Source organism: Corvus cornix, chromosome 1, assembly GCF_000738735.6.
Source record: "Corvus cornix cornix isolate S_Up_H32 chromosome 1, ASM73873v5, whole genome shotgun sequence".
Lineage (NCBI taxonomy): Eukaryota > Metazoa > Chordata > Aves > Passeriformes > Corvidae > Corvus > Corvus cornix.
The window spans coordinates 43,567,887-43,594,697 of record NC_046332.1 but is presented as its reverse complement, the minus strand read 5'-3'; the positions used below and the strand labels follow the sequence as shown (position 1 = coordinate 43,594,697).

The window sequence follows — 26,811 nt, the reverse complement described above, 5'->3', positions numbered from 1 at the left end:
CTCTTGTGTTTAATAGATAAAAATTAAGACCAGCAGCAGAGTGAGGATAAGGATGGGTTTTTCACATCTGAGCTCAGGGTTTTCAGAGGCAAAATCAATCCCTTGTCTCATTCCAGTTTTTGCATCCTTGTCTTGCCAGGCACCAGCTTCAAAGATAAATCTGCTGTTTGCTCCAGAAGAGAAAGCAAAATGAAGTTGGAATGAGCTCAGGGGCTACATTTAACTCTAATGCAGGCTGCTACTGCCTACAGTAGCTCCAGAGCAAGGTCCTGCAATGAATATTTTCAGACCATGAGCTAATCTGCTTCATAAACAAAGAAACTTTCTGTTTTCTCTCCTGAATATAAGGCATCTTTGAATAACTTGTCATTTTTAGCATTACAATGAGTTATAACCCCTTTGTTACTCCACGTAATTACTTTTGCAGTGAATTGCATACGTGTCAAGTGTAAATTCCTCAAAGAGTAACAAATACAGAAACTGTTCCTAAACAAAAAGTACCGGCTAGTAAACTTCACCACTCGAGTCCACAGTTGCATCTCCACAGGTACAGTTATGGTCAACGTGTGCCAGAAAACAGCCAAGTACTTTTCCCTCATTTAAAAACCATTTTTCCACCAAATTCAGAAAATTGCTTTGACAGGCCACCAATAAGTGATGAGAAAGGACTCAGTGGTGTCCCTACTGGTTCACAGGTTGTTTTGGTCACTAGCCATATATTGCAGAATTCTTGCAAGGCGTTGAGAAACTTTAAAGCATTTCAGCACACAGCCTGGCCTGAGCACACTCACTTCCTAATTCATTTTGCACAGCAAATGGTTTCCTTTCCAATAGCCCTCCAACAGCCTATCACAACCTGGCTGTAGCTGCTGCTCAGATCAATATATTAAACTGAGAAGTGTTATTCAAGCAGAATTTCGTTTATAAAATAAAATTCTTGTAATGAAAGCTGAAATCCTGCTCTCTCCTCCATCTGGGCCTCCCCACCGTTGCTGATACAACTGAACCCCTGCCAAGAAAACAAAATCAGTTCCTCAAAGCTGCCCCCGAGACAGCCTCACTGGCTGTTTTTTCACAATGTTTTGGCTAAATATAGGTCCTTGAAGGCAGCTCCAACCAGTAAGTGCTGCTCCTCGTGAGCACAGGTGACAGGTCACAAGCTGGAGGATCATTTCTGTGGAGTCAGGGTCAAAAGTGAGGCTTTTTTTTCAGCAACGTCAGCCCTGAGGCCACCTCTGCTCTTAACAAATCAGCAGGAATTTTATCACCGACCTTGAGGCACAGAAAGTACTGAACATTTCAGAGGCGACCCAGTCCCTTTCAGATGCTTCAAGCAGTAGTTAAAGCATGATTTAAATACACAGAGAATTCCTCCTTCATCCTGCAGTTTCAAACGAGGGTAGTAGGCTGCTGCCAGCACTTCTCCAGGCACTGATGTGCCCAAGAGGGAATTACCAGCAGACTCTCCCAAGGCAGCAAACCTGATGTCTTCTTTTGGAACAAAAGCCAGAGGTACCTGCAGGATGTGCACCTAAAAGACCACTGCCCCAAGACCCATGTTCTCTTCCCAGCTCTGTTGCTAGCTCAGCATTCACTTGAGGTCCACAACCCTGCTCATACAATCCTTTAAACCCTCAGCAGAGACTGTGCACTTTCATTAGCCACAGCTGAATCCCAGATTGGCAAATAGCAGCTGAAACACCTATTTTTAATTGAAATGAGTCACGATAGACAGATTTTCATTAGTGTTCATACTAAAGTTGCTCTTCATAGGGCAATCATCCATTAATCTGATCATGATCATGGTTTTCTTAATGATGTGGCAACTCAATGAAACATATTTCATAAAGTGAAAAATTTCTCTTCTTTCTCCGAGTTGCTGCTCATTTCCATTCACTGTAATCTTTCTTTCACTGTGCATAACATCAGCCTCTTAAGAATGCAGATCATTTTCTTGAGGCTTGTCCCAGAGTCTCAGCATCCATTTAGGGGCACCACTTGTCCGAGAGCACCTGTTGCACCAGGGATGCCCTGTGGAGCTGCAAAATAAAACCAGGATGTTGTCTTAACAGTTCTCACAGTGGACCAGAGATCACCCAAGGACAGTGGTCCTGCTGGAGGGGACACTCCTTGTTAGGGAGCACATCTGCTCCTCTGCTCATTAGCTGCTGCTTCACTGAATCTTACACACTTTTCAGAAGACAAATGCTGGGCAAGAGGGAGGGCTGGCAGTGAAGAGGTGACATGTTTCTCACTGCAAGCACACATGAACCATGATGAACCTGCAACGTTTTATGTAGTTATAAATTGAACACACAGATAACCAAAGCCACTCTCCACAGCCAGCCAATTAACACTTTGCAGAGGGACCATGAGCTGCCTGGAGCTGACCCTGTCACTGAAGCATGCAAGGACTAAGGCGGGGGAAGCTTTGCCTGGGGTAGAAGGAGACTACATGACCCCGACCTGGGAGGCAGCAACCCCACATTTCAGAAAAGGTCATCCTTGCACAGGCATACATACACAGGAGCACTGCAGAGGTTGCCAGCACCATTCTCTGCCCTGCATAGCTCCTGTCATCCTCAGAGGAACCACTCAGCCTGGCTTCGATGGCTGAGCTTGGACGGGGACACAGCAGCTGCTCGGGCAACAAATCCAGACAGCCGAGAGGAGTCAGGGCAGTGGCAAACAGATGCTGGGCAGGGTGGACAGGCAGCCACCAGCCTCTCACCAGGGAGGACCACAGGCAATTTTTTGGGCTGTCACTGAGCAGGTATTTCTTGTCAAATGGGCTGTAGTGCTCAATAACACAGCAGATTAGAAAATGGGGAGGTAGGGGGCTGAGAAGAGGGGAGGGCATATTTTAGATGACTTAACATAGGGAATCAAACACTGAGCTTTGCATTTCCCTAATAAAACACTCAGCATGTGATTTTGTGCTGTTGGTTGCTCCTGCAGAAGCTGTGGCTGCTGCAGCCACTTACATTAACTGAACACAGAATGAATGCTAACATCTCTGCAGAGCTAAATAGACAAGCTCATATTTTCACTTAGTGGAGAAAAACTGTCCCTCTTAATGCTTTATGACTTGACTGACAGAAAGGAAATTTCAGTGTCTGTGCAGGCAGACAGGAATAGACGGGGAAAATGATGAATATTTACAATACAGAGGAAACTATTTAGGTGAGATATTGAATATTATCCAACAGAAATGTGAGTAGAATTGTTGTTAAATGTATAAAATCTTACATTATCACAGAGGGAATTGCATTTTGAACATTCAAAATAATTCTGAATAGCTAATGCAATGAAAGAGCTTATAATACGTACAGTCTTGCAAAATGGCATAGTTGGCCAATCACACTTGCCAAAAAACCAGAGAGGATTTGATTGAATTTCGAAAAAGACTAAATCACTGTACTGGCACTGGTCACATGGCAGCCCTGTGGGACAGCTGCACAGGCCTGTCCCCCATGGCTGCACCCACTGCTACAGCCACTGCAGAGCAGGCAATCACTGACAGCCAGGAGAGGAATGTCCCATGGCCAATCCTACTCGAGCCATTTCTGAGGGGCCCAGTCATGTTTCCACGGGCAGGAGACAGTGGCCACCTCCCACCCCAATGTCTCCCTGCTTTTGGCTTCACTCTCCTTGGTGTTCCCTTACTCTTTGTCCTGCCAAGGGTCTCCCAGAGCTTGAGTTTTTTCTGTGCTGTTTGCCTGTGTGCAGATCCCATACTGCTGCCAACACCACTGGTAGGAGCTTGGGCATCTCCCTGGTGCCCTCCCTTGGCAGAGCAATGCTACTGCCAAGGTCCCACCACGGTGGGATTTTGGCAGCTGCTCAGTCCCTGGCAGAGAGGGTTGGCAGCAGGCTGAAGGTGGCCAAGATCAGCACTCCTGTCATCCGCTTCCACATCAAACAGAGGATAGAAACTACAACCTCAGATGCTTGGCAGGAAAAAAAGAGAGCTGAATGCAGAATTTTACCCTCCCTTGATTCTATTTAGCAAGTTTATGGAGGGGAGCTGTTCTTTTAGCCAAGGGAATTCTGCATCACTAACAGATTGGTATTGTTTATGCTGAAATTGGGTGCTGAAGAAGCAAATCAGTTTGCAAAAAAATGTATCAGCATCTACAAGAAACAACAGAAAGAGTAAATGGGCTTAATCAACCATTAGACAAGGAACTAGATTAGCGTGTTCTTACATATATTTAAGAAATACAAGCTCTTAATCCTACCCAGTGCACTTTATTCCTTGTGGTGGGTAACTCATCTATAAAGACGACTCTTTGAACAGCTGCATGGGTCAAGGACCATCTCTCCCAGCAGCCACAGCCCCTGAGCAGATGCTGGACACGAGCTTAGCGTGAGGGAAGGCACGCCAAGTTTCCCCTGCACACTGGTCCCTTGCAATCCACTTCACTGCCTCTCTGCTAGGCATTGGAACAGGAAAACAAATTTATAGAGTTAAAAAAAAAAGCTGTCAGTGAGAGGCTTGAAAAAAAGCTCCTGGGCCAGCCCCTGACAGCTGACATCCTCATGTCACCTCTTCACTGCCTTATGCTGCAGCACACAGGTTGCCAAGGGACATCAGCCAGAGCACTGTGCTTCTGCCTGGGACTATTTCTCCCCTGTGACAGGCAAGGAAAGGTTTTGGCAAGAGAATGCCAAAGCCAAGCTTGGTAACTCCCTGCAATGTTCTTTTGAATGTTCTTATTTTCCTCATGGAGGATGGAGAGATTTATGAAGGAAAACTCCAAAAGTAGTCAGATAAAGAGAAATATCATTCTTTATCTCTCAGAGAACAAAAAGGGCTCATATGCACTGCCCTGTGCATTCCAGACAGTGTTAGAATGGAACAGGATGTTTGCTGCTCACTGTAACCTCACTGCTCATTCCCTATTCTGATTCTCAACCATCTCCCAGGTCTTTACCAAACAATCATCCCCACAGGGTTACTGAGGACAAGCTTAACAGCATCCATGCAGAAACTGTGCCATTTACCATGACCTGGGATTTGGGAGCAGGACATCTGGTTTCCCTTCAGGAAACAGGGTCCATCTGCAAGCTGACTTGCCCTCATTTCAGTGTGTGACACTGAGTGGGATGACACCAAGTCATTTACTTAATTCCAAGCATTTCTCTGCTTTCTCTGCCCACACTAATGGCCATTTCAGTCAAAACCAATCAGGTTAGGTTTGCACAGACACTCTGGGTGTTTGTTTAAAGAAAAAAACCCCCTAAATTATTGGGGAAACGGGTGTAAGGTAATACTCACATGGGGAATCAAATCTCCCAACTGGATGATCATCTGCTGTCTGGTGGCAACAAGTCTCCATTGCAAGGGTCTCGTGGCAGCCTCTTCCCACCCATGAGCTTTTATTGGCGAGCCAGGGCACCAGTTTGAAGCACGCTGGCAAGTTTCTGAGTGCAGCTGAGAGGGTACTGAAGTAGACTCACCTCATTGCTAGGGGAAATTATTCACGTTAGTATCTGCTTTAAGAAATGAAAAAAGGCCTCTCAAAACCAAATTCCACAAAGGACTGGTAGCCTCTTCAAATAGATAAGAACTGTACTCAGGGTAACGGCAGCAGAGTGATTGGTTAAGACATTTGTGGTGACTACGAAGCTCAGATTAGTTCCTAGGCCATATTCATTAGCTTTCACTGAGCTCATGGGATAAAAACAAGTTGCATTTCAGTACAAGCAAATGCATTTGGTGGGAAGGATCACATGAGTATGGCCATTAACCACACAGACCAGAGGAAGTGAAGCACAATGCATATATGATGGATTTGCAAAAAACTCAGCTATATTCTGTTTCACCTTAAGTGTGATAAGCTCAAGCACATCAACATGCTTAACAGCAAGTTCAATTTACAGCCTGTGCTTACACATTGCTTTTTTTGTAGAAGCTTAGGTTTAGCATCAGAAGGACAAGCTGTGCATGACAGAAAGGACTCCTGTAGTCTCGGAGAGGCCATAGCCAGGAGTATTATCTTCCTCCAGGACCCCATACATGATTAGGAGAAGAATGCTCATTAGTTTCCTCTTAATACAGCTGAAATCTCAGCACGGCTACTCCTCAGCTCAAATGATTTCAAAAACTGCTCAACAAAACTAATTTAGTTTAATTAAACTTATCTATATTTTATAGACAAAGCACATCTCAGACAATGTGCAAAACGTACAGATAGCACTGACCCAAGAGATTCCACTCCTGGGTAAAGCTTCTAGCTGATAGCTCAGTGTAATTTAAGCAATCATTTTTACATGACTGAATCTGATGAATAGTTTTCTTTGTGAAAAATGGCTTCTGGCCAGACATGGACAAAAATAGGCAATGAACAAGGCATTCTTGGAACAGATCAACTTCTCTCTACTGATTTAATCGTAGCAATACCACCTAACAGACCTGAAAAGTATGTTCTTCTGCATTAGGCTTTCTAATTCCTTTATGGTTTTGATTGACTTATTTGCCTTTGAAGCTGGGGGAACATTTCATTATAGAAGTGTTGACTACTTTATTATAAAATGTCCACATGGTATAGACTAATGCCTTGATAGCAATTTTTATGACTTACAAAGATGATGGCAATGCATTTTTCTGGCATCTAGTTCCACCTTTAAAGATAAAATTTGCAAATCCTTCTGAGAATAAATCATTAATTTGGAAGGATAAGACTAAATTCAGAGGAGCTGCAAACACCAGAGAAGAGAGCAATATAACAAGTAAATCTAATGAAACGTGGTCCAAAAGTGAAAGTAATACTCTTTTCTCACTAGAACTGGTTATTGAAAATTGTATGTCTCTTGGGGTTACCTTAACTGTGTTCTGGACCTTGTAGCTTGAAGCACGCTGGGTGCAAGGTTTGGCTCCACTCTGCACAAGGTCCCTATCAAATTAACAACAGAAGTGGCTGCTGCACAAGTGTTACTGTCCTTCAGCTGCTTGTCCCCAGCCTTCTGCCCAGTTCCCAAAACGGGCAGCATAAGGAGTCATCTCTTCCAGGACAGAACCAACCAGCTTATTTTAAACCTCAGGTTATCTGCCACAGGAAGGTTACAGCTGGGGCACTGACCTCCAGCATAAAAGCAGGAACACCCTGAGCCACAGTGGCCATTTCTGCAGCAGCTGCAGCCTACCACAGCTCAGCATCCCTGCTCCAAGGCACACTCCATCTCTCACAGGATGTAAGCATCAATCAGGTCAAACTAGAGAGCAGAACGATAAAGAAAAATACCCATTAGCAACCTTTACTAAGAGACATTTTCTTCTTGTATTTAGTATTAGTTTAGTTATATATATCCAGGATTATAGGAAGCCACAGGGTCAGTTCAGTATCTTCAGATCCTGTGCTATGTTTTATAGTCTGAATTGAATGTTCTCTACCACAGTTCTCTGTTTTTTAATGTTTTGCTTCAGGCATTTCTCTCTCTTTATGAGTATGGCCAGACGGCAGGACACACCAATCAATGCTCCAGCTGAACTCAGTCAGTTGCAGGAGGAATTATTTTCTATTTCTATTCATATAATATTTAAAGAAAAATACCCATTTAATATGTTTAATATTAATTTGCAATCCCTTACGCTAGACCCTAAATTTCTTACACTCTTCACACAATTTAATGTGCAGCATCAATAAGGTCTTTACGAAGTGAACACTGAACAGAAACTTCCATGATGCTGAAGTTAACACTACCTCTGCTATGACACATTTTATGTGCTTCATGAAAATACTGCAAGCTGGGTAGCTTCAGTAGCTAGCACATCCACTGTCAGTTTATTTTACTGATCTAAAAAAACCAAACTCTTCAATGCTCTCATGACTTTTACCTGACTTCCAGTTCTCATCCAAAGAGGCTTCAAACAAATTGTAATGAATTATCTGGCAAACAAATGTCTTCGTTATTTCATACACAGCAAAGAGAAAAATTGATTCTGAATAAAAGCCATCTAAACTATGCCATTACATAAATGCCTAATGTATATCTGGAGAATTAGCCACATGTAATAGATCTTAATGCTAAACCCAGCTATAAATCAACACACTAGAACCATTCTAGCAGCAGAAGGAAATCAACGACTATTAATATAATATACAAATGCAAACTAATCTGAAAATTCATTATTTAAAACAAGACTTCCTGCTTGGCATTTTAAGAATGTTTCCTGGCCCACAGCCTTGGAATATACTCAGCACCTTACTCAGACCTTTTCACCCCTCCTGAAGGAGTCTCCAAAGGGGACTTCCCATGGCTGCAACTTAACAGGGGTGGAGCAGCCTGAAACCCACCCCAGCAGACAGTGCAACACCTGAAGGTTAGGGTTGTACACAGAAGGCAGTTCAGATGCCATGTGGGAGGCTGCTCTCGGTAAACCACAAGTAATTTAGGAGTTGTGGATCAACTACATAAAATCATCAAGGAAATCTTTGGCTATGATTTCCCCACTTCCATTTCTCCTGTGTAAAGCTGGGACTATAATGTTTATGAAGTACAACCTTGCAAAAGCCTGGGATTTATTCTGATGCTGCAGTGGCACACCAGGACCAGGAGAAAAGGAGATAGATGATGGCGGGCATGCCCAGCCGGCCCTGCTCCACCTGCCCATTGACACTGAACACACATCCCAGGTCTTTTGGCATGAGATTGAGAGGTCCCTAGGTGTGGATAGAAACAAGCTCCCTGAAAAACACCCTTCAGTCAAGCCAGTCCTGAGACTGGTATTTGCTTTGTGTATTTGTGCTTCTTTTCTTGGACCAGAAAAGCACTGCTAAAAGCGGGGCTGCTGTGAAGCCTCTTAAAGCAGATCTACAGCTGATTGGAATGATAACCCAGAACCACAGCTACTTCCCAAAAATGCTGAATGCTGGCTTTTTTGTCTTATTATTTCCAGCATATGCAGCAGTTACCTGTTCTTACATACACTCATGGCATAGAGCATCTGCCTTAAGCCCCCTTCCTCTTCTTTTTCACATGGCTTCTTTATATACATTTCATGCCCTGAAGGATGGACGCATTTGAAGTAGATGGGCAAGCTTCATAAGGATTCAAGCAACAATGGCTCTATATCAAACAACACAATACATTAGAAACTTCATTATCCAAAATTATGGAAGTAAAAGCACTTGAAAAATTATTTTTGTGCATACAATTAAAAAATCATCACAAGATTAGAAGTGCACCACAATCCTTCCAACATGTATAATTTAATTTTTAGTCTTACTGTTCAGAAGAATGTTTCTCTCCCACTTCAGCATACAAAAAGGGATATTCTAGTCAGGAACAGTAAATCTTTTTGCTTTTTACTTGCTTGCCCAAACAAACTCTGTTCACACTTCTTAGAGCAAAGCTTTGATTTGAGAGACATCAGGTGATGTGCAAGACAACTGACCACCACCAAGTACACCATGAATCTGTGAATACCTCTAAGAAGTACACACCACTGTATGTATTATCATCCATATCCAAATCATCTCTGAATCTCAGCTTTCTGCTGGTGGAGCTCTCTGCACTGCAGTTTTCTGCCTTCCTCCACAGCTACAGGAGCAGGAGCTCTGCTATCCCAGCACAGAGGCATTTGTTGAGGCTGCTCATTACATTCACTGCAGTCATTCACATGATGGCACATGGGACACGTGCACCAGTCACAGCAGCACCACAGCAGATCCTTCTTCATTAACAGATTCATCAGTGATGTTGGTCCCAGATCACAACATTTTCCAGGCCCGCTGTGGCACTGTAGACTAAACAAACACTGTGCATCAGCTGCCAAGCAGGTTCCATCTTTCATGTTTAGCTGTTTGTGAAACTCAGTCATTTCTTCTCATTCCACATTGTCAGGAAAGAGCAGATGGCAGATGTGCTCTGCCTATAATATTGTTTTTATGATACCCTGCCTGCTGGCAGAACAGTGGAAGAAACATTTGGAGACAAGAATTTGCAGTATATTTTCAGTTTTGGGTAACTGAGCTAAAAGACAGTATAGGGTATAGGGAGGAAAGGTTTGTACTGAATAGGTGCTGATAGATTCCTGTGACCAAAAAAAAAAAAAAAAAAAGGAAAAAGTGATACTGACAAAAAAGAAAAAAAAGAAGTATTTAATATGTTCATATGGAAAGAATAAACAGACACAACTCTGAGACAGTGTGTTCTCATTCATATGGGATTCAAATACAAGACTCAGTTTTAGCCTCTAAAAGTTGTTTTCTGAATTGCATAACATCCGTGACAGAATCATAACAGAAATGACACCTGAAGGATAAATGTATGCTTTCATAACAAAGCTGAAAGAGACACCATTAAGTTTACATCTAGAAATTTTTATTAAAATATTTTTAAAATATGTGCCTTATACACAGAAGAAAGTACATACTTTATTTTTAAGTAATATTATCTGAGCTGCCAACAGTATTTCTTCCTTAAAAATTTTAGTACACATATATCTTCCAAAATAACAAACCTGGCACAGTCAAGAAAGGAACATCCTGTTTTCATTTAAAGCAAGGCTAAAATAAAAGAAGATAACTGCTTCAAAACTTGGGAGATTTAAAATTATGAACATGCTACTGCAAAATGACACCTTGGGATTTAGGTTGAAAAGTTCATTTAGAAAGCCTTATAAATCAAACTAAATACTGGCTATAATCTATGAGGCAATCTAAGGCAATCCCATTGCATGTAGAACTCATTTATCTACATTCACTGGTACCCAGCTGCCCAGATGCCAAATTCATTTTCTGTAAACTACTGACAAAACTGTGGAAATGTCCCAGAGAAGAAAACCTGCAGAAAAATAATTAGCTGTGACTGTTGAGCAGATGCAGTACAAGCTCTTCATCCTCTGCCAGAGAAAGCCCAGTATCTAATGGCAAATAAGGATCCTCCTCTTGGCTGAATTGCACCTTCTTTCTTTTCAGTGGCATTTCTTCTGCTGTGGCATTGTTGCTATTGCTCCTCTTCCTTCTTCCACTCTTCTCCTCAAGTTCACTGCAGAAAAAAATCAATTAGTCTTTTTAACAACTGTGGTAATCAGTATCATCATGTAATCTAACAATTCCTTTTAAACAAGGCAAATTTGTGTCAAGATAAGAGCAAACAAAATTACAATTCAGAAGGGTGAAGCAATGGAAGCTGATGGACTCTGAATGTCTAAATTAGAGCTGCTCTCAGACCGAGGTGCTGGTGGATGTTCTGTCTTAATTGATTACAGTGTATCAAGATATTGCTATCAGACTTATCTAATATTTGCTGCCTAATACAGCAACAGACAACTTGACAAAACTGATTTAGCGATGTGTCAGTGGACCTTGACATGCACTCAAGATCTTGCTTACAATAAATATGCACCAAAAATAAAAATAAAAGAACTGTCATTTCACTGGCAAATCCTACACTTAATACAATTTTGATTTGGGACTATCTCATTTGATCATTCTTTCCCCTTCTTTGAGACATTTCCCTTGGAAGCTATTAACCACCTCTGCCATGGGGAAGAGGAAAAGTCCAAACCCAGTAATTTTCCCTGGTGAATTCCTACTTCTTCTGCTGTTTCTCTTAAGACTTAAATGAATTGCCTTTTGCAGCCTTCAATCTGGATGAAACAGCTGCCAATCTGTTTCATAACCCTGGCTTATACCACATGGCCACGTGACAACAATGGGAGGAAAGACAGAGCTTTCATGTATCTTCACGTGTTTTTTGTCCAAAACATAGAAAAAACGCTGTAAGTCTTCTTATCTAAGTTTTAAACAATCTAATCTAATAAAATCTATCCTAAGATCTGTGAACCAGATTATGGAGAGCTGGTTGTCGTATACTGTAGGGTAGAATTCACACCCAAAACCCAGAAAAATGCAAACCCCCACACCCCAGACCATTCCATCCAAACAAGCTAACTGAAACAAAACAGCATTCTCAGCTTTCCATGTTTGTATTTTTTTAAATATAACAAAAATAAAAATGGAACTTCAGAAACAGAGCTTGGGCTTTTCTTAAAAAGTTGGCTGAATTCAGATTTTCAATTAAAATCTGTCAAATTTCTACTCAGAAAATTCAGTTTACTTACAAAAAGTAAGTCTTGTTTACTTACAAAACAAGAATTTTTTTCTGTCCATAATTTTTACAATGACTTAAGTGTAAATGCAATGCTTGTGAAATGCTTCATTCAGAAATACTGTTTAGAGACTTAATTAGAAACAGCAGTTACAATAAACAGCTCTAATTGGGCAATATTGTCAACACAGCAGAGGAACCCAATGCCCAGTTCAAACCATGTTCAGCTGCCCACCTTATTTTTTTCCATTAATAGGACTAGTTAACAGTCTGTGAAATGCTGGTCTCACCACTCACTGGAAACCAGCCTTACCCAAACATTAACCCCAAAAGATGGCAGTTTTCAGCAAGTCCCCAAATGCTCTCTGAGAGGGATCAGCAGCACAATGCAGCTTGTACACTGTGCTTTCTGGCTGCCCCTCCACAGAGATGAAGGAGGTATTACACGAGATCTGACAGCCTTGTGCTGGTGGGCTGCACATGTGTGACCTGCCCCCCTCTCTCGTCCATCCCACCTTCCATAGAAGAACAATGCCACCTCCTGCCTACTACTCATTACAGCCCAGAGAAAGGAGGGAAATCCTGTAAGAAACACCATGCATTTCCACAATTAAGGCAAATGAAATACCCTGCCTTTATATTGTTCTTCCCTGCCTACCCAACAGAAATAGTGTAAAGAAATGTGGTCTAATGAAAGGTGTCCCTGTCCATGGCAGGGGTTATTGGGACCTAGATAATGCAGAAGGTCCCTTCCAGCCCAAAACATTCAGTGATTCCGTGAATAGATGATGACTGCTCCAAATACTCACTCTTCCTATAATTCACAGGATATAGCAACTTTGCTGGCTTTGAGCTGTCATTTGCATGGGGGCGGCTTCTCAGGGCTCGCTACCAACATTTCATTCCTTTTCTGGGGAAAGGACTCTCATATTTCTCTCTGCAGTGCTTAAGATATTCCATAAATGCTGAAGCTATACTGACAATCTATGAAAATATACTGAAGCATAAAGAATTCTCACTTTTCCAACTGGACGTTGTGGGTCTGGGCTGGAGTTTCATGGTGTTCACTTTGATCAGGACAGACTGTAGGGGTTCTCTTTAAAAGCACAAGGAAGGCCTCATTAAATAAAAGCATTTTAGCTTGTTTGCAAAAGAGCCAATTATTTCCAGCCTTTGAATGGACTCTGAAGCCCAGTTTGCATTCATAATTGACTAATGCTTCATCTACGACATTAGTTTAAAACATCTTAGCAATTAAAACACTGCAGAAACCTCACAAGCTATGCATTTGTACCTACAAGTTATGAAACAGCAGACTTTAAATACCAAAAATTACAATCACTTCTGGAGTTTCAGAGGCCCATAGGCCTAGATAACCATAAGGTAAAACATTTAAATATAAAACACATTCAGAGGGAACTGAACTGCGAGATTCCTCACTTTTTTCCACGAACAAGAGCACATGAACACAATTATGATTAATTTTCATTGTAAGTTTTGTGGTATGATTCTGCAGAGTCAAGCTGCTTCTTACTGGTACTGAGGGATTGTGCAGCTTGATTAGCAGTGTAAATTGAAGATGCATCTACACATTAGCAAGTCCATTTTCACACTAATTTGACCCCAGCTGGGCTGTGAACTGGAGAAGTGAATAAAGAGGAATGTGTAACACAGGAAGCAGCAGCAGCAAAACCAACAAGCAATGAAGAGAGCTAAATAGTTGTGTTTCCGTGATGCACAAAAAGTAGATGCAAAACAGTATTTGATAACAACAGCTTAGGAAGGTAAGCAGACAATCATGTGAAACATGCCAATAAGATGTTCCCAATTTTGAGGTACAGAAGGAAGACAGACTGACTGTCCACAGACAGAATAATTGGGGTTGAAAGGGGCCTTTGAAGCAGCAAGTCCAACTCCCATCCCTGTTCCTTCAGGATGGATTTTCACCAGCACTGATTTGGGTGGTGGTAAGGGGCTGTACTACTCTGGAGGAGCAGTCAGAGTTGTAGATTTTACAAAAGACAACAGTGGCAATTTCAAAAGGAAGACGGAAAATGTGTGGCATCATGATGCTCAGAGACATCCTGTGCTCATTCAGGATGCTTCTCCTTAGCTGTTTGGAGAGATGTAACAGGCGGAACTCTCAGCTCCACATGTGAAAGGACTGAGTGTGCAAAAGCAGCTATACGGGAATAACTTCTGCACTTACTGTCAAATGAATTCCTCCTCAGTCTCCATTAACTGAAGGCCTGTCACCCTGCAGAGCCAGTCTTTTTACCGTTGGTCATTTTCCATGGACATAAATGGCCCCTTACTCCTCACAAACACACAAACTGATGCACTACCAGCTAGTGTCCACAAATAGCCAAAATAGGGTTCTTCTGAGGTAAATTATTTTCTAGCAGAACAACTCACTTAGAAAGCAACCCCCAATTCAGATTCAAACCAAGGCCAGTGCATCTTTTTGTCTTCTGCTTACAACATTTCAAAAGTGGCACATGCAGATGGTTTACAATTCCTTCCTTTTACCATCTGGTGAAATTTATCTTTCCAGCTGCCTGAACAATCCATGCAGTCTGAGGCTGCCTGATGAAAGGATTTACTTTGTGTTTACACAGGTGAGGAGCCAACTTATCAACAGGCACAGTAATTTCTGTGGCCACCATTTGCACAGCTGTAACACTAAGTAAGATGCTATCATTTGGCAAGTAATATTTATTACTCAAACATTAAAGCACGGTTTATGAATCCTGTCCCTAAAACAAACACTAGCATATCTGGATGGCATCTGGGAAACAGGATCTAACTATGACCATGATTGCTATACACCAAGAAACTCTAATTTTAAAACTACTACAAAATAAACTCACAAGTATGTTTTCAGGTAATACCAGGAAAAAATAGAAAGCTTTAATTGTTAATATTTAGCTCGCTTCTGGGCTTTAAGCAATGTCTTAACAAGCCATAGGGTTTAGATTTTAAATGCTTGAGAATGAGCCATTTGAAATGCGCAGTCACGCAGCCAAGTTGCTGTTGTTTAAACAACGTGGTCCTGCAAGATCTCCAGACAGGCTCTGCTTCACTTAACATTTATCAGAGAATGCTTTGGAGCCTAGGTTTACCACCACTCCTCTGGAAACAAACCGCCCTTGCCACTGAACTACAGGCCATGAGTCAAGTTTCCAGGCTGCAATAAAGCCCACAAGCTCTTTCCCAAAGAAATGTACAGGAATAATGAATGAATCTCCTAGTAAAATACAGTTCAGAAAAGTTAGGAATAATTTATCCCATAAATATTGGCATTTTGCTAATCAAACATGCTGTGCCCAAAACTTTTTCCATGTAATAAATTTTAATTCACAAGGCCATGGCAGCAATCCTAATGAAGATTAATTACTGCAGTCCCTTCCATAAAGCCCAGTGCAGCTTCTTCCTTACTTGCTGTCAGAATGCTACAGCACATAGAAATGGTAATTAAAATATATTGCACTGAGTTATTTTCTGGATCTGGACAGGCTGGATTGATGGGCAGAGGAACCTCTATGAGGTTCACCAAGGCCAGTGTCGGGTCCTGCACTTGAGTCACAACAACCCCAGGCAGTGCTACAAGATGGGGCAGTGACTGGGAAGCTGCCCAGCAGAAAAGGACCGGGGAGTGCTGATCTACAGCGGCTAAGCATGATCCAGTGTGTGGCCAAGAAGGCCAATGGCATCCTGGCCTGGATCAGCAGTGGTGTGGCCAGCAGGACCAGGGCAGTGACCGTCCCCCCGTACTGGGCACTGCTGAGGCCACACCTCCAATCCTGTGTTCAGTTCTGGGCCCCTCACTGCCAGAAAGACATTGAGGGGCTGGAGCGTGTCCAGAGAAGGGCAGCGGAGCTGGGGAAGGGTCTGGAGCACAAGTCCTGTGAGGAGCAGCTGAGGGAGCTGGGGGTGTTTAGCCTGGAGAAAAGGAGGCTCAGAGGGGACCTAGAACTCTCTAGAACTGCCTGAAAGGAGGCTGTAGCCAGGTGGGGGCCAGTCTCTTCTCCAAAGTAACAACTGACAGAGACAGGAGGAAGTAGCTTCAAGTTGCACCAGTGGAGGTTTAGACTGGACGACAGGAAATATTTCTTCATCAAAAGACTTGTTGCCAAGCCCTGGAACAGGTTGCCCAGGGAGGTGGTGAAGTCACCATCCCTGGAGGTACTTAAAAGACGTGTAGATTTGCCACTCAAGGACATGGTTTAGTGGGACTTGGCAGTGCTAAAAGGTCCTTTTAACCTAAATGATTCTATGATTCCCTTACTGGCCATTCCACTGCTATAAATCAAAACATCTCTACAGCTGAACATATAAGCCTCTATCAAGAGCAATTCAATATCTCAATGTCCAATTTTGCAGCTCATCAGAATGACCAAGGCTTTTAAACTGAGACCTTTTATAATGTCTCCCCTATGGTGCTTTTCTGGCCATCACAGCATTAAGTTCTGGCCTACACAAAGTCACAGATATGACCTGAATAATCCATGTTAGAAGGAGCACCATGATTTGCTGATGAATCATCTCAAAATACAATGTAATGTCAACCTCAACAAGAATGACCTAAAACTCAGGAGGTCAACATCAGCATCCTGCTGTAAGAAGCTGCAAGAAACTGCAATTTGCCCATAATTTTCATAAATAAAGGAGGCACACAACAAAGTAGCACTGACTACTAACTTGCATACTTGTCACCTGGTGACTGTCCATAAAGTCACAAACAAAACTACCAGAACTAAGATATTTCTCCTCACATCCAAGATCTTTTCCATGCTGGTCTAGGAGGTAATGTGATCAGTCACACTCGTTAAAGATTTAAAGAAGGTAATGATGAGGTCAATCGGAACTTTGTTCTTCCTCAGCATTTTTTATTTAAAGAGGTTGAGGAATTAGAAATACCAAAAACTCAATCTGACTGCAAAATGAATATTTAAGAAATCCAGCTGCTTTTCTTTCACTCTGTTCTATATTCTTAGATTTTTCACTTCATTAACAACTTACATTTGATAGCCTTAAACCAAATATGATGAATGTTGCTAGATATACAAAAATTAATCTCATATTACATGCTTGAAGTCATTAATTACTCTGCTTGTAGAGGTATGGCTGGAAGGGAATTTTATGCAAAGGCAAATTTAACTCATAATTTGTACAGCTCCCCCAGATTAAAAAAAATTCTGTGGGAGGACAGAGAGAATATTAACAATGGTTTTGACTTCTGAAACCATGGACAGTTGGTCTATTTTTAAAGACTATTGAAGGAAGATACCCTAGGTCTCACATACTTACTGTGAATTACACCTTTTAGAAGCATTTTTCCCCCCTTAAAGCAAGGAGCAGCTAGTGTAGCCCAACATATTTCTATTTTAATCCAACACTTTGAGCAAAATCTCTGGATTTTGGAAATATAAAACAGAATAGAGTTGTGATTTCTAATCTCAAAGCCTAATTTCACTGTCTGCTACTCTCAGCTGATTTGTTTTTGTTAAAATCATTAGGTCAGTATTTTCCAGCCCCAAATGCAGCTCATCATACAATGCAATAGCAATTTCAAGAAAGATGCATGAGGCATGAGGAGCATTGATTTAACAATCAAGCCCCAAATTAATTTCCTTCACTGTATCTTGCTCCTTCTCAAAAGCCTTCTACAGGGTGCTCAGAGCACCTCACCAGACATACCTACACTGAGCATCAAAGCTGACTTAGGAGCAGGAGGGGGTGTGTTGGAATGCAGAGCCATTGATGACTCTGGTGACAGTGCAGCATGTGATGGATGATCCTGTTCTGGTCACAGCCTGCCCAAGGAGTTATCAGTCATGTTGTTACAGGCTAAATGGATTTGGCCATGGTGTCCACAACTGCTGCGACTTCGGATGGTGCCAACCAAACCTCTTCTGGGCAATGTCTCAGTGTATTTTGGTGCAGTAGGACAGGCCAAAGACTGTTTCCAGTAAGCACTGTTGATGAAACCACATTTTTTTAACATGTGTAGTGGTCTGTTCTCCAGCTCCAAAGTCAGCTTTGATGCTCAGTGTCGGTATGTCTAGAGATACACAAAGGAAACCTGCCTGCTTTCCTTTGGTGTACATTCTTTCTTTCCTAATCTACTCCACAGGAAGGGAAAATGACCAAGGACCTTGACCTTCTTTGAGTCCTAGCTCTCCTTAAGAGCACGTGCCCTGACTCCAGGGGGGCCAGATCAGCCACTGATTCAACAGAAGTCTGCACTTATTATCACTGCCAAAAATCTGTCCATCTCTGTCAACTTTTATTCTTAAAGCGCAGCTAATCTTGAGTCTAGCTGACATTCTGAGGAAAGGATCAATACAAAACATGATGTATGAATATATACTCCCCCTCGCACAAAGAAGGAGCGATTTACTGCTGCTCAGAAAAAGCAATGCACTTCCCCATCCTTGTCAGTTCTATTGACACACACTGGTGAATAGGCTCCAGGGGACATGGCCACTAGCCTGTTAACTTAAGGGCTATCCAGTCCTTAAATCCATGTCCCACACCCAGTCCTGCATACTGGCTCCACAACATTCAGTGACACATGGGTAAGGACAGTTGAGTCCCTAGGATTTACCTGATTCAGATGTGAAAAGCAAAAGCTTTATGAACTTAGACATCTGGAAGAGAGCAAAATGAAAACCTATGCTCCCATTTAAGTGTCAAAATCATCCTTCTCAACCTGTTACACCATACACTGTTTGTCAGAAACACACAAGCGGCCTTCTTGTTGCGGTAAACCACGCAGGACTGCATGCAGTATCCCTTCATCTTCCCATATTTTGCTGGCATCAACTACAGATCCTGATTCTCACCCTGTGCTTTTCTATTAAACTACATGAAACAAAATCTTCTGGTTATAAATACTGTTTTAAATTAAATTAATTTATTATTATATATTTACTTCAAACTCAGAGTCCACTTCATTTGAGCATTGAAGAGTCTGAGCAATACTGAATCATAGAACTTATCAAGTTTTACCATGCACAAATTTATTTAATACAGCACAGGTGCAAAGAGATCATCCAAATCCTCAAATTACTTCCACATTTTTCCTTCCACACTGAAAGAACCTGCAATGTGACGGAAGAGAAATGCATTTCTGAAACAGGACAAACCCACCACTGGTCAAGGCTGAGCCTACCAGTGATAGTGAGAGTGCCTCTGAGATAAGATAGTTAAGAAGGGAGAAAAAACAGCACAACAGCAACTGCAGCCAGAGAGAGGAGTGAGAACATGTGAGAGAAACAGCCCTGTAGACGCCAAGATCAGTGCAGAAGGAGGGGCAGGAAGTGCTCCAGGTGCCAGAGCAGAGATTTCCCCACAGCCCGTAGTGCAGCCCATGGTGAGACAGCTGTGCCCCTGCAGCCCATGGAACCCCAGGAGGCTGTGACCCCTTGGGAAGCCCCTGCGGCCCCGTGGAGAGAGGAGCCCATGCTGGAGAACATTCACGTTTGCTGGCAGGATTTGTGAGCCCATGCTGGAGGAACCTGTTCCTGAATGACTGTATGCCATGGAAGGGACCCACACTGGAATAGCTCATGAAGAATTGCAGCCCACAGGAAAGAGTTGAAGAAGATTGTGGAAGTGGAAGAGAGACCCCACATGGCAGCAGGGAAAGGATCCTCCCCTGAGGAGTGGCAGAAACAAAACATGATGAACAGACTGCAACCTCCATTCCCCATCCTTCAGTGCTGCTGAGGATGTAGAAAAAATTTTAAGTTAATCCTGGGAAGAAGAGAGATGTGGGGAGTGTTTTAAGATCCGGGTTTATTTCTCATTACCCTACTGTCATGTGATCAGTAATAAAAAAATTCATTTTTTCCCAAGTGAAGTCTGCTTCTCCCATGACAGTAGCTGGTGAGGGATCTCTCCTGGTGTTATCTTGACCCCCAAGCCTTTCATTACATTTCTCTCTCAGCTGAGGATGGCAGTGACAGAGTGAAAGAGTGGCTTTGGTGGGCACCGGGCATCCAGACAGGATCAATCTGCCATGGAAACACGTGAAATCTCCAGGGTATTAGTCAACATTTTTGCATGTGAAACAGTCTCACCAAGATCCCTTCAACACTGACTCAAAAATCTTTTTCATATAACTTCACAGAAGAAAATAATAGCCTTTAGCTCAGATTTCTGTTCAGCACCCAACACACAAACTTTTAAAACTTATACTAAGTACCGTGAGAAAGAGGACTAAGATGAATTCCTAACATGTAAACAAAACAGTTTATAAAAAACATCAACATTTTTAAATGAACATGGAAGATGGTGCATACCTATAGCTGTCTTCACTTTCTGAATCCTGTTCTTCATCAGAGTCTTTATATTTATCAGGATCTGGGAGAGTGCTTGGATCAAACTCTTCCTCACTTCCACTGTGAGCAAGAAAGGCCACTGTTTCCTCTTCAACCTGTCAGGTGACAAATGGAGAGTTACAAGACAAGCAAACAAGTCCATGTTACTCGTCACAACCCCATTAATAGGGAGGCTGTAACAGAAACCATTGCCCTCAAATGCAGTCAAAAACCACCAGTATTACAGCCAGGAAAAGAGAATAATTTCTGTCATCATCAGTGCTCTTCTCCAAGGCTGTTTATTAAAGGTTGAAGAAACATTATTAAAAAAGGAAGCACAAGGATTTATGCTCAAATTCTACCTTGCAATATTGAAATCTTAAATCTACCAAATCTAGGAGAGATCTGGGCAGCAACTAATCAACAGCCATCTGAGAGCAAGCGTCTAAGCAATATGCAGCTTTACTGTCCCTCAGAAACACACTGGCAAAGAGATAATCACATGTGGACACATAAATCACTGCTGTTAGGTGAATTTAATGAAATACTCTGATTTAAAACTCATCTGGGTGTTCTTTCAGTTAAAAACCAAGAAGCTGCTTAAGCTAAATTAACTGCTCTAAGGGAGTTTTAACCATCCTCTACAAGAGATACATGTTCTTCAGGTATCTTCCCTCCCTCACCCCTCCTCTCTGGGGCTCAAGCTTCCCCCTGTCCCTACAGCATGTCTCAGGACAGGCTGGTGGCATTGGCTAGTTTCCCCAGGGTGTGGCACTGCCTCACTAATTCCTTAACAAAGAGAGCACAGAAGATGCTTCTCCATAAAAGTACTGGATAATACAAAAAAGCTGGCTAATTTTGCAGATACAGTAGGTTCTGCTTCACTTAATCCTCAACTGATGGCACCACTGTTGTAAATTTTTTCTAGTAGGCATGAAAAATCCAGGCTGGAGGGCATATGCAATTGTATATGCACACCAAAATGCAGATGGAAAGCTCATAGGCATTTCTAAGCAACACTAGATCCATGCATATTTATGCTGGAAAGCAAAGACAAATTCCAGGAAACTATAATTAAAGACATTGCTACCTTTTGTTTATATATCTAATCAACATGCATACAGCTGAGTTTCTAAAACAGTACTCATTTAAATGATCTTTCATTCTATGAATAACTTCACATCATTATATATTTAAAGTTAATTTTTGTTTTGATTTTTCACCATTTCTATCACCATGTTTTTAAAGACCAGTCTTTATGTGCACCTACCTTCTTGCAATAAAAATAAATTTAATTTTTTTTTAAAGAAGCCAAATAGAAACCATACCAATGGTCTCTTTTATATCTGCATATAGAGTGAGTGAAAGGCAATGAGATGGTGAAGGGTAAGATTAGTCACCACTGCAAGAGTCCATTCTTGCTTGACCAGTGACACTTCTGCAGTGTACTGAAAGCAAGCAGAAGAAAGGCATAAAAGCTAGATTTGCAATCAGAAGGCAGAGGAAAAACATACTGAACACACATTTTGTTCTTTACTACTTTAAATACCAGTAAAGGTAATTATATAGCTGGGTGTATAAAATGACTAAAAGCATCATCAGACTCTTCAACACTATAAGTTTCCTAAGGTGACAACACTGACAGAAAAGCATGTTGGTTCTCAGTAACTTCAGGTAGCACTTCACAAGAAAGTTGGTTTTGGTTCTGCAGGGTTTTTGCTTACAAAAAAACCATCTTCAAGCTCATCTCTTAGTACAATATTACAGAGCATTACTAACTCCACAGAAAACATTTTGAAGGTCACCTTTCTGCTAATGAATTTTCTTATTTGAAAATCATTCTGCATTAAATTATAGCTTATTTTAATTTCTCACAACATTAAATATTTGCTCTTTACTTGTCCTTCCAATTGCACCTATTCTTTCAATACAGCTAGTACATACCAATCTTATATTTAAAAAGAAGAGAAAAAGAGAAGTAGCATTCAAAGCTGTTGTATGGAACAATGTATTTTTTAATATGTACGAGTGACACCATGCAACAGAGTTTGTAATACTAACATCTCCTGGCAGTCATCTTTTAAGACTTGGGCTATTCATTCATACTCTCCATTATGACACACAGACCAAACCTTCACTTTCATTACATATTCATATTAATTTTTTCCAGGAGAAAATACGCAGAGAAGTGTTAAACATAACGCTTGCTATAGCAAAAGAAATAATTGGCAAAGATGCCTCTTTCATTCATCAGGAATCATGAGGTTGTATTTCTTATAAGTATCACTGCTTACATATTCATTAAAATATTTCTAAGACCCTGAAAGTATTAAGAACCTGAGCAGGAACATTTATCATCCAAAGCTGAAGAACAGAAACTCATTATTTTTCCTCTCTCACTTCAAATTTATATCAGCCAGTCAGGAAGAAGAAATCTTGTGACTTCACATTACTCACCACAAGAGCTGGAGAAAAGAAGTAAAATCATAGTTCAAAATGACACGTGTAAAAATTCTTCACATACAAATAGGATGCAATTTACAGACTCAGGATTAGACTTGTCCTAAGGCAATTGCCATCCAAAGAGATTAGAAGAACAGATTTTGACGGCCTGTACTTTATGTCTATACTTTGGAGTGTGTATTTACTGTAAAGTTCAACTGTGGAAGGAAACATGCCACGCTTGACATTGAAGACATCAAATCAGGCTGGCCAGGAGAACTGGATTTGGTGGCAATCATCTTTTCACTCTGCTCAGGGATGACAGGCTCTCTCTTTGTACCACACCAGCCCTTGTGCTTTGAATTCCAGTTCCACAGAAACCCATACAAGTACTTTCAGTTTGAACATGACACTGAATGCAAATTTTTGCATTCACACAGCCTCCCTCTGAGGCATAAAGAGATTCTTCTTATGCAAACTCAACATTTTAGAAAAATTCAGCAAAATTTCTGTGCTGGAACTTTTGGAAACCTTCTTGCCTTCAACATTCCACATTGTACCAAGTCAACAACAATCACATTTGACCTTACTGCAGTCATTTTGAAAATATACACCTACTGACAAAGACGTGGCAGGCTCCTCTAGAGCTTTTGCCATGTTGATCAACAGAATACCTCTAATTCAACTTCTGTCTTTGCTACAAGACATAATGACATCTTCCTCTCCTCCTAAAGAGGTCTGAATGGCTGGTGGAGCTCAAGTAAATGAGTTAGGCAGGCTAAGAGAAACTTAAAATGAAGAAACTGATGTACCTCAGACACTCAAGGGACTCAAATGTTCCAAAAAACAGAATGATGTCTCATTTCTACCAGGCATTAGGCACTCAGGTGGTAATTATCTGACTACCATCAGAAGGGAAAAAAAGGGAGAACTGAAAAAAAATACTGTGAAAACCTGAACATACATTAAAAAAAGTTGTACTTACCAAGATTTCATTTCTAAAATATATATTTATTATGGTACTGAATTTATATCTAATGTAATAGGGTTTTTTCCTCCAACTAAATTGTCTAGAGTTGCACTTTTTATGTTCAATCCTTTAAGCAATTTATCAGTTTCTCAACCAGGTTGAGAGGGGAGAAATAATTTCTTAGGCACAATCAGTTCTGTCCATAGTGCTTTACAAAGCACAGTGGGGGAATATTTCCAATTAGCTGGAAACAAAACTTTTAAGGTTAGTTTAGAATTTGATCACACTTAATTTGAGTCCATCAGGAGCCACACTTACACAATATTCAGTCCTTTTTGAGCTGTGTCACCCACCAGTTTTTGCTACTATGACCTCTCCCAGTAAGTGGTGCTTGTGATTGTAATGCCAAGAAAAGGTAAGTTCTAAATACTGCTGGGAGGTTACCCAACACAGGTACACAACTTTAAAAAGTTTAGCATATTATGGCTCATATAAAAGGGTATTTAAAAATAAAATACCTTGTAAGATCTGACAGCATTCCAATTTTCTTAATTTTCCTCTTTTTGACAATAATTTTTCAGATGAAAACAGAAGTTGTATCATGTTTATGATGGAACCCATTTATATACACAGAGAGGTTTTACAGCAGCTCCTTTAAAACATTTTACTCTGGATTCTCCTGATCACCTCGCAGGTTTGGGTTTTTTTGATAGCTTGTACCCCCAACCCACCACAATGTCCCCAGCTGATGAATGATTGCTCTGGTATTTCATCATCTACATTGCCCCAGAGGAATACAGCTATTCTGACAGTTCAAAAATGAAATACAGCCTTTGATGTTGCTAGGGTGTTTGATCCAACAGTTGCTTTGAAGATCAAGACAAAAGCCCTAGCCTATACTGAAAACTGACTGGGAGCCAGTGGAGCAAACTACATGCTGCTCTGACACACACAGAGCTGTCCAAGCCATGCCAAAACTCACAGCTACCCTCCATACCATCGAAGGTGCATCAGTGTTCCATGGCTCTGGCCAGAAAGGCTGGCAGCCAAGAACTGGGGAAACCACGGTCCCAGGTTAGTCAGCCAGACACAGTCCTTGCACTAAGACAATCTCACTGATCTCTGGGCTCTGGAAGGAGTCGGTAACAGCTCCTGCTTTCCACACCACTTCAGAGAATTTAATTCCTGGTTTTCACTAGAAGGGACAGGTAACTCTTAGCTTCATCTTCAACTATTCACCATTCCCAATCACTAGCAGTCACACCAAGGTTCAATTTCATCCAGTCATTCTTTATTTCTTTTTAAGCCATCCAAGATCTTAAATAATACAGCCTGCCTAGTTTAGCCAGCAGAATCTTACTTTTACCAGAGCTCTCACATAAGGCACATGAGAATACTTAATTTTCTTTCTTGGCATTCCTAAATGCCCCACATTTTATAGTCAGTGAATGGATAAGCCTGTGTTCCAAACTAGCAGACACTGATACATATATTCTGACATTCAAATTTCTGTGTAACTATAGCAAAGCAATTTGTGCTGGAAATGGCTCCTGCCACAAGCACGGTTCAGAAGCACTGAAAACACAAAACTCATTGAAATTGGTGAGTTCTAAATCTACTCAAAGACCTTTTGCTTTAATGTATTTGCATTTCAATTACAATGAATATGTCTCAGAACTAGACCTTAAGCTTCTCCTTTTCTAATTTGTTCTTCTAGGACCCACGTAGAATACTTATTGTAAAGATAAGCTTCTTCCAAGTTGTTATTAGCCACAATTATCAACGTGATTTTAGCAATAGGGAAGACGAGTATCAGGATAAAACAACTGTACTGTTACCTTAAATGTAATTCATGAAAATACAACAGAAAGGAAACTAAGTTACTAGGTGTGTAGCACTACAAGCAAAATACATGCTGAAATACATTAAATTCTGGAAAGCAGCAGGGTAAAAAGAAATTACTAAAAAAGTCTGAGAGAATTAAACACGCAAGCATACTTGTCCAAAAGTCTATGGTCCTGTCAAAAAGAAACCAAACCAAAAGAACAAAAAAACCCCAACCAGAACACTACAGTGCAGAACAATGTTTTTGAACTTATATTCTCAACACATAACCCTTGGACTGTCTTTACACTCCTCCTTTCTGTCCACTTTCAGGTTCACAGCAGTCATGTCTGTCAGTTCCAACACAGAAAGTAATTCTCCAAAGCAGTGTCTGTGTTCAAACATTTCAACACATCCGTTTTCTCCAGGGAATCTCAGCATATGTCCACAGAGACCGTGCCTACATGAGAGAACCTTCTCTGTATCACTTTCTGGCACTTTTGCAGAAGCCTCAGGGAGCTGCACCCCCTGCAGTGACACAGCAGTGTCCCACCACCACCAGCACCACTCTCAGCGGAGGCTGCAGGCAGAGACCACTCTTCGCTTAGTGACAGGCATTTTTCAAGAAGGAACAGATCGACAGCAGCACTGACATGAAATAATCAGAAAGGAAACCTTTTAAGTCACATAATTCTGTGAACTGGTTAGTTCTGCTCTTTTCTTGAAACAACTGATTTGTATTCAGTACACAACGAAGAGCTACACTGGCATTAAGTGCTTGTCCAATGACACGATCTTTATGTTTTCACTGTACTGCTTAAGTCACGTACTCTAAATGCTTGTACAAAATACGCATATAAAACAGCATTCTTACAGGAGAAAAATATGAATCAAATTAATTCCAGGCAGTGAAAGTTATTTTAAGTCCTTCTGGTGGTTCTACATGAAGTGAGGAAAAGAAACACAGAAGAGACATCGCTGCTCATGGCACTAACTTAATTGCTTGCTGTGAGAACAAGACCTTGTGAGCCTTTGTTCCAGACCGAAGTAGCAGCTGCAATAGTTTCATACTTGTTCAAATTTCCAAACAAATAACCAGTAAATCAGAAAGCACCTGGCTGATGCTGCAGAATTGCAGGATCATTTATTATTAATTGTTTTTATTGTTGTTGAATTCACCTTCTTGCC

The 26,811-nt window shown here is 41.3% G+C and overlaps 1 protein-coding gene across 1 annotated transcript in view; it reads right to left on the bottom strand.

The window, feature by feature from the left end:
• Positions 1-10,077: 10,077 nt before the first annotated feature.
• Positions 10,078-26,811, bottom strand: part of DDX10 (DEAD-box helicase 10) — a 161,314-nt gene continuing 144,580 nt past the window's right edge. The window contains exons 17-18 of the mRNA XM_039564584.1: positions 20,370-20,503; positions 10,078-10,995 (exon numbers count right to left, since the gene is read on the bottom strand). Coding sequence (XP_039420518.1) covers positions 10,806-10,995; positions 20,370-20,503 — 324 coding nt within the window. The 3' untranslated portion in view covers positions 10,078-10,805. The remainder of the gene's footprint in view (positions 10,996-20,369; positions 20,504-26,811) is intronic.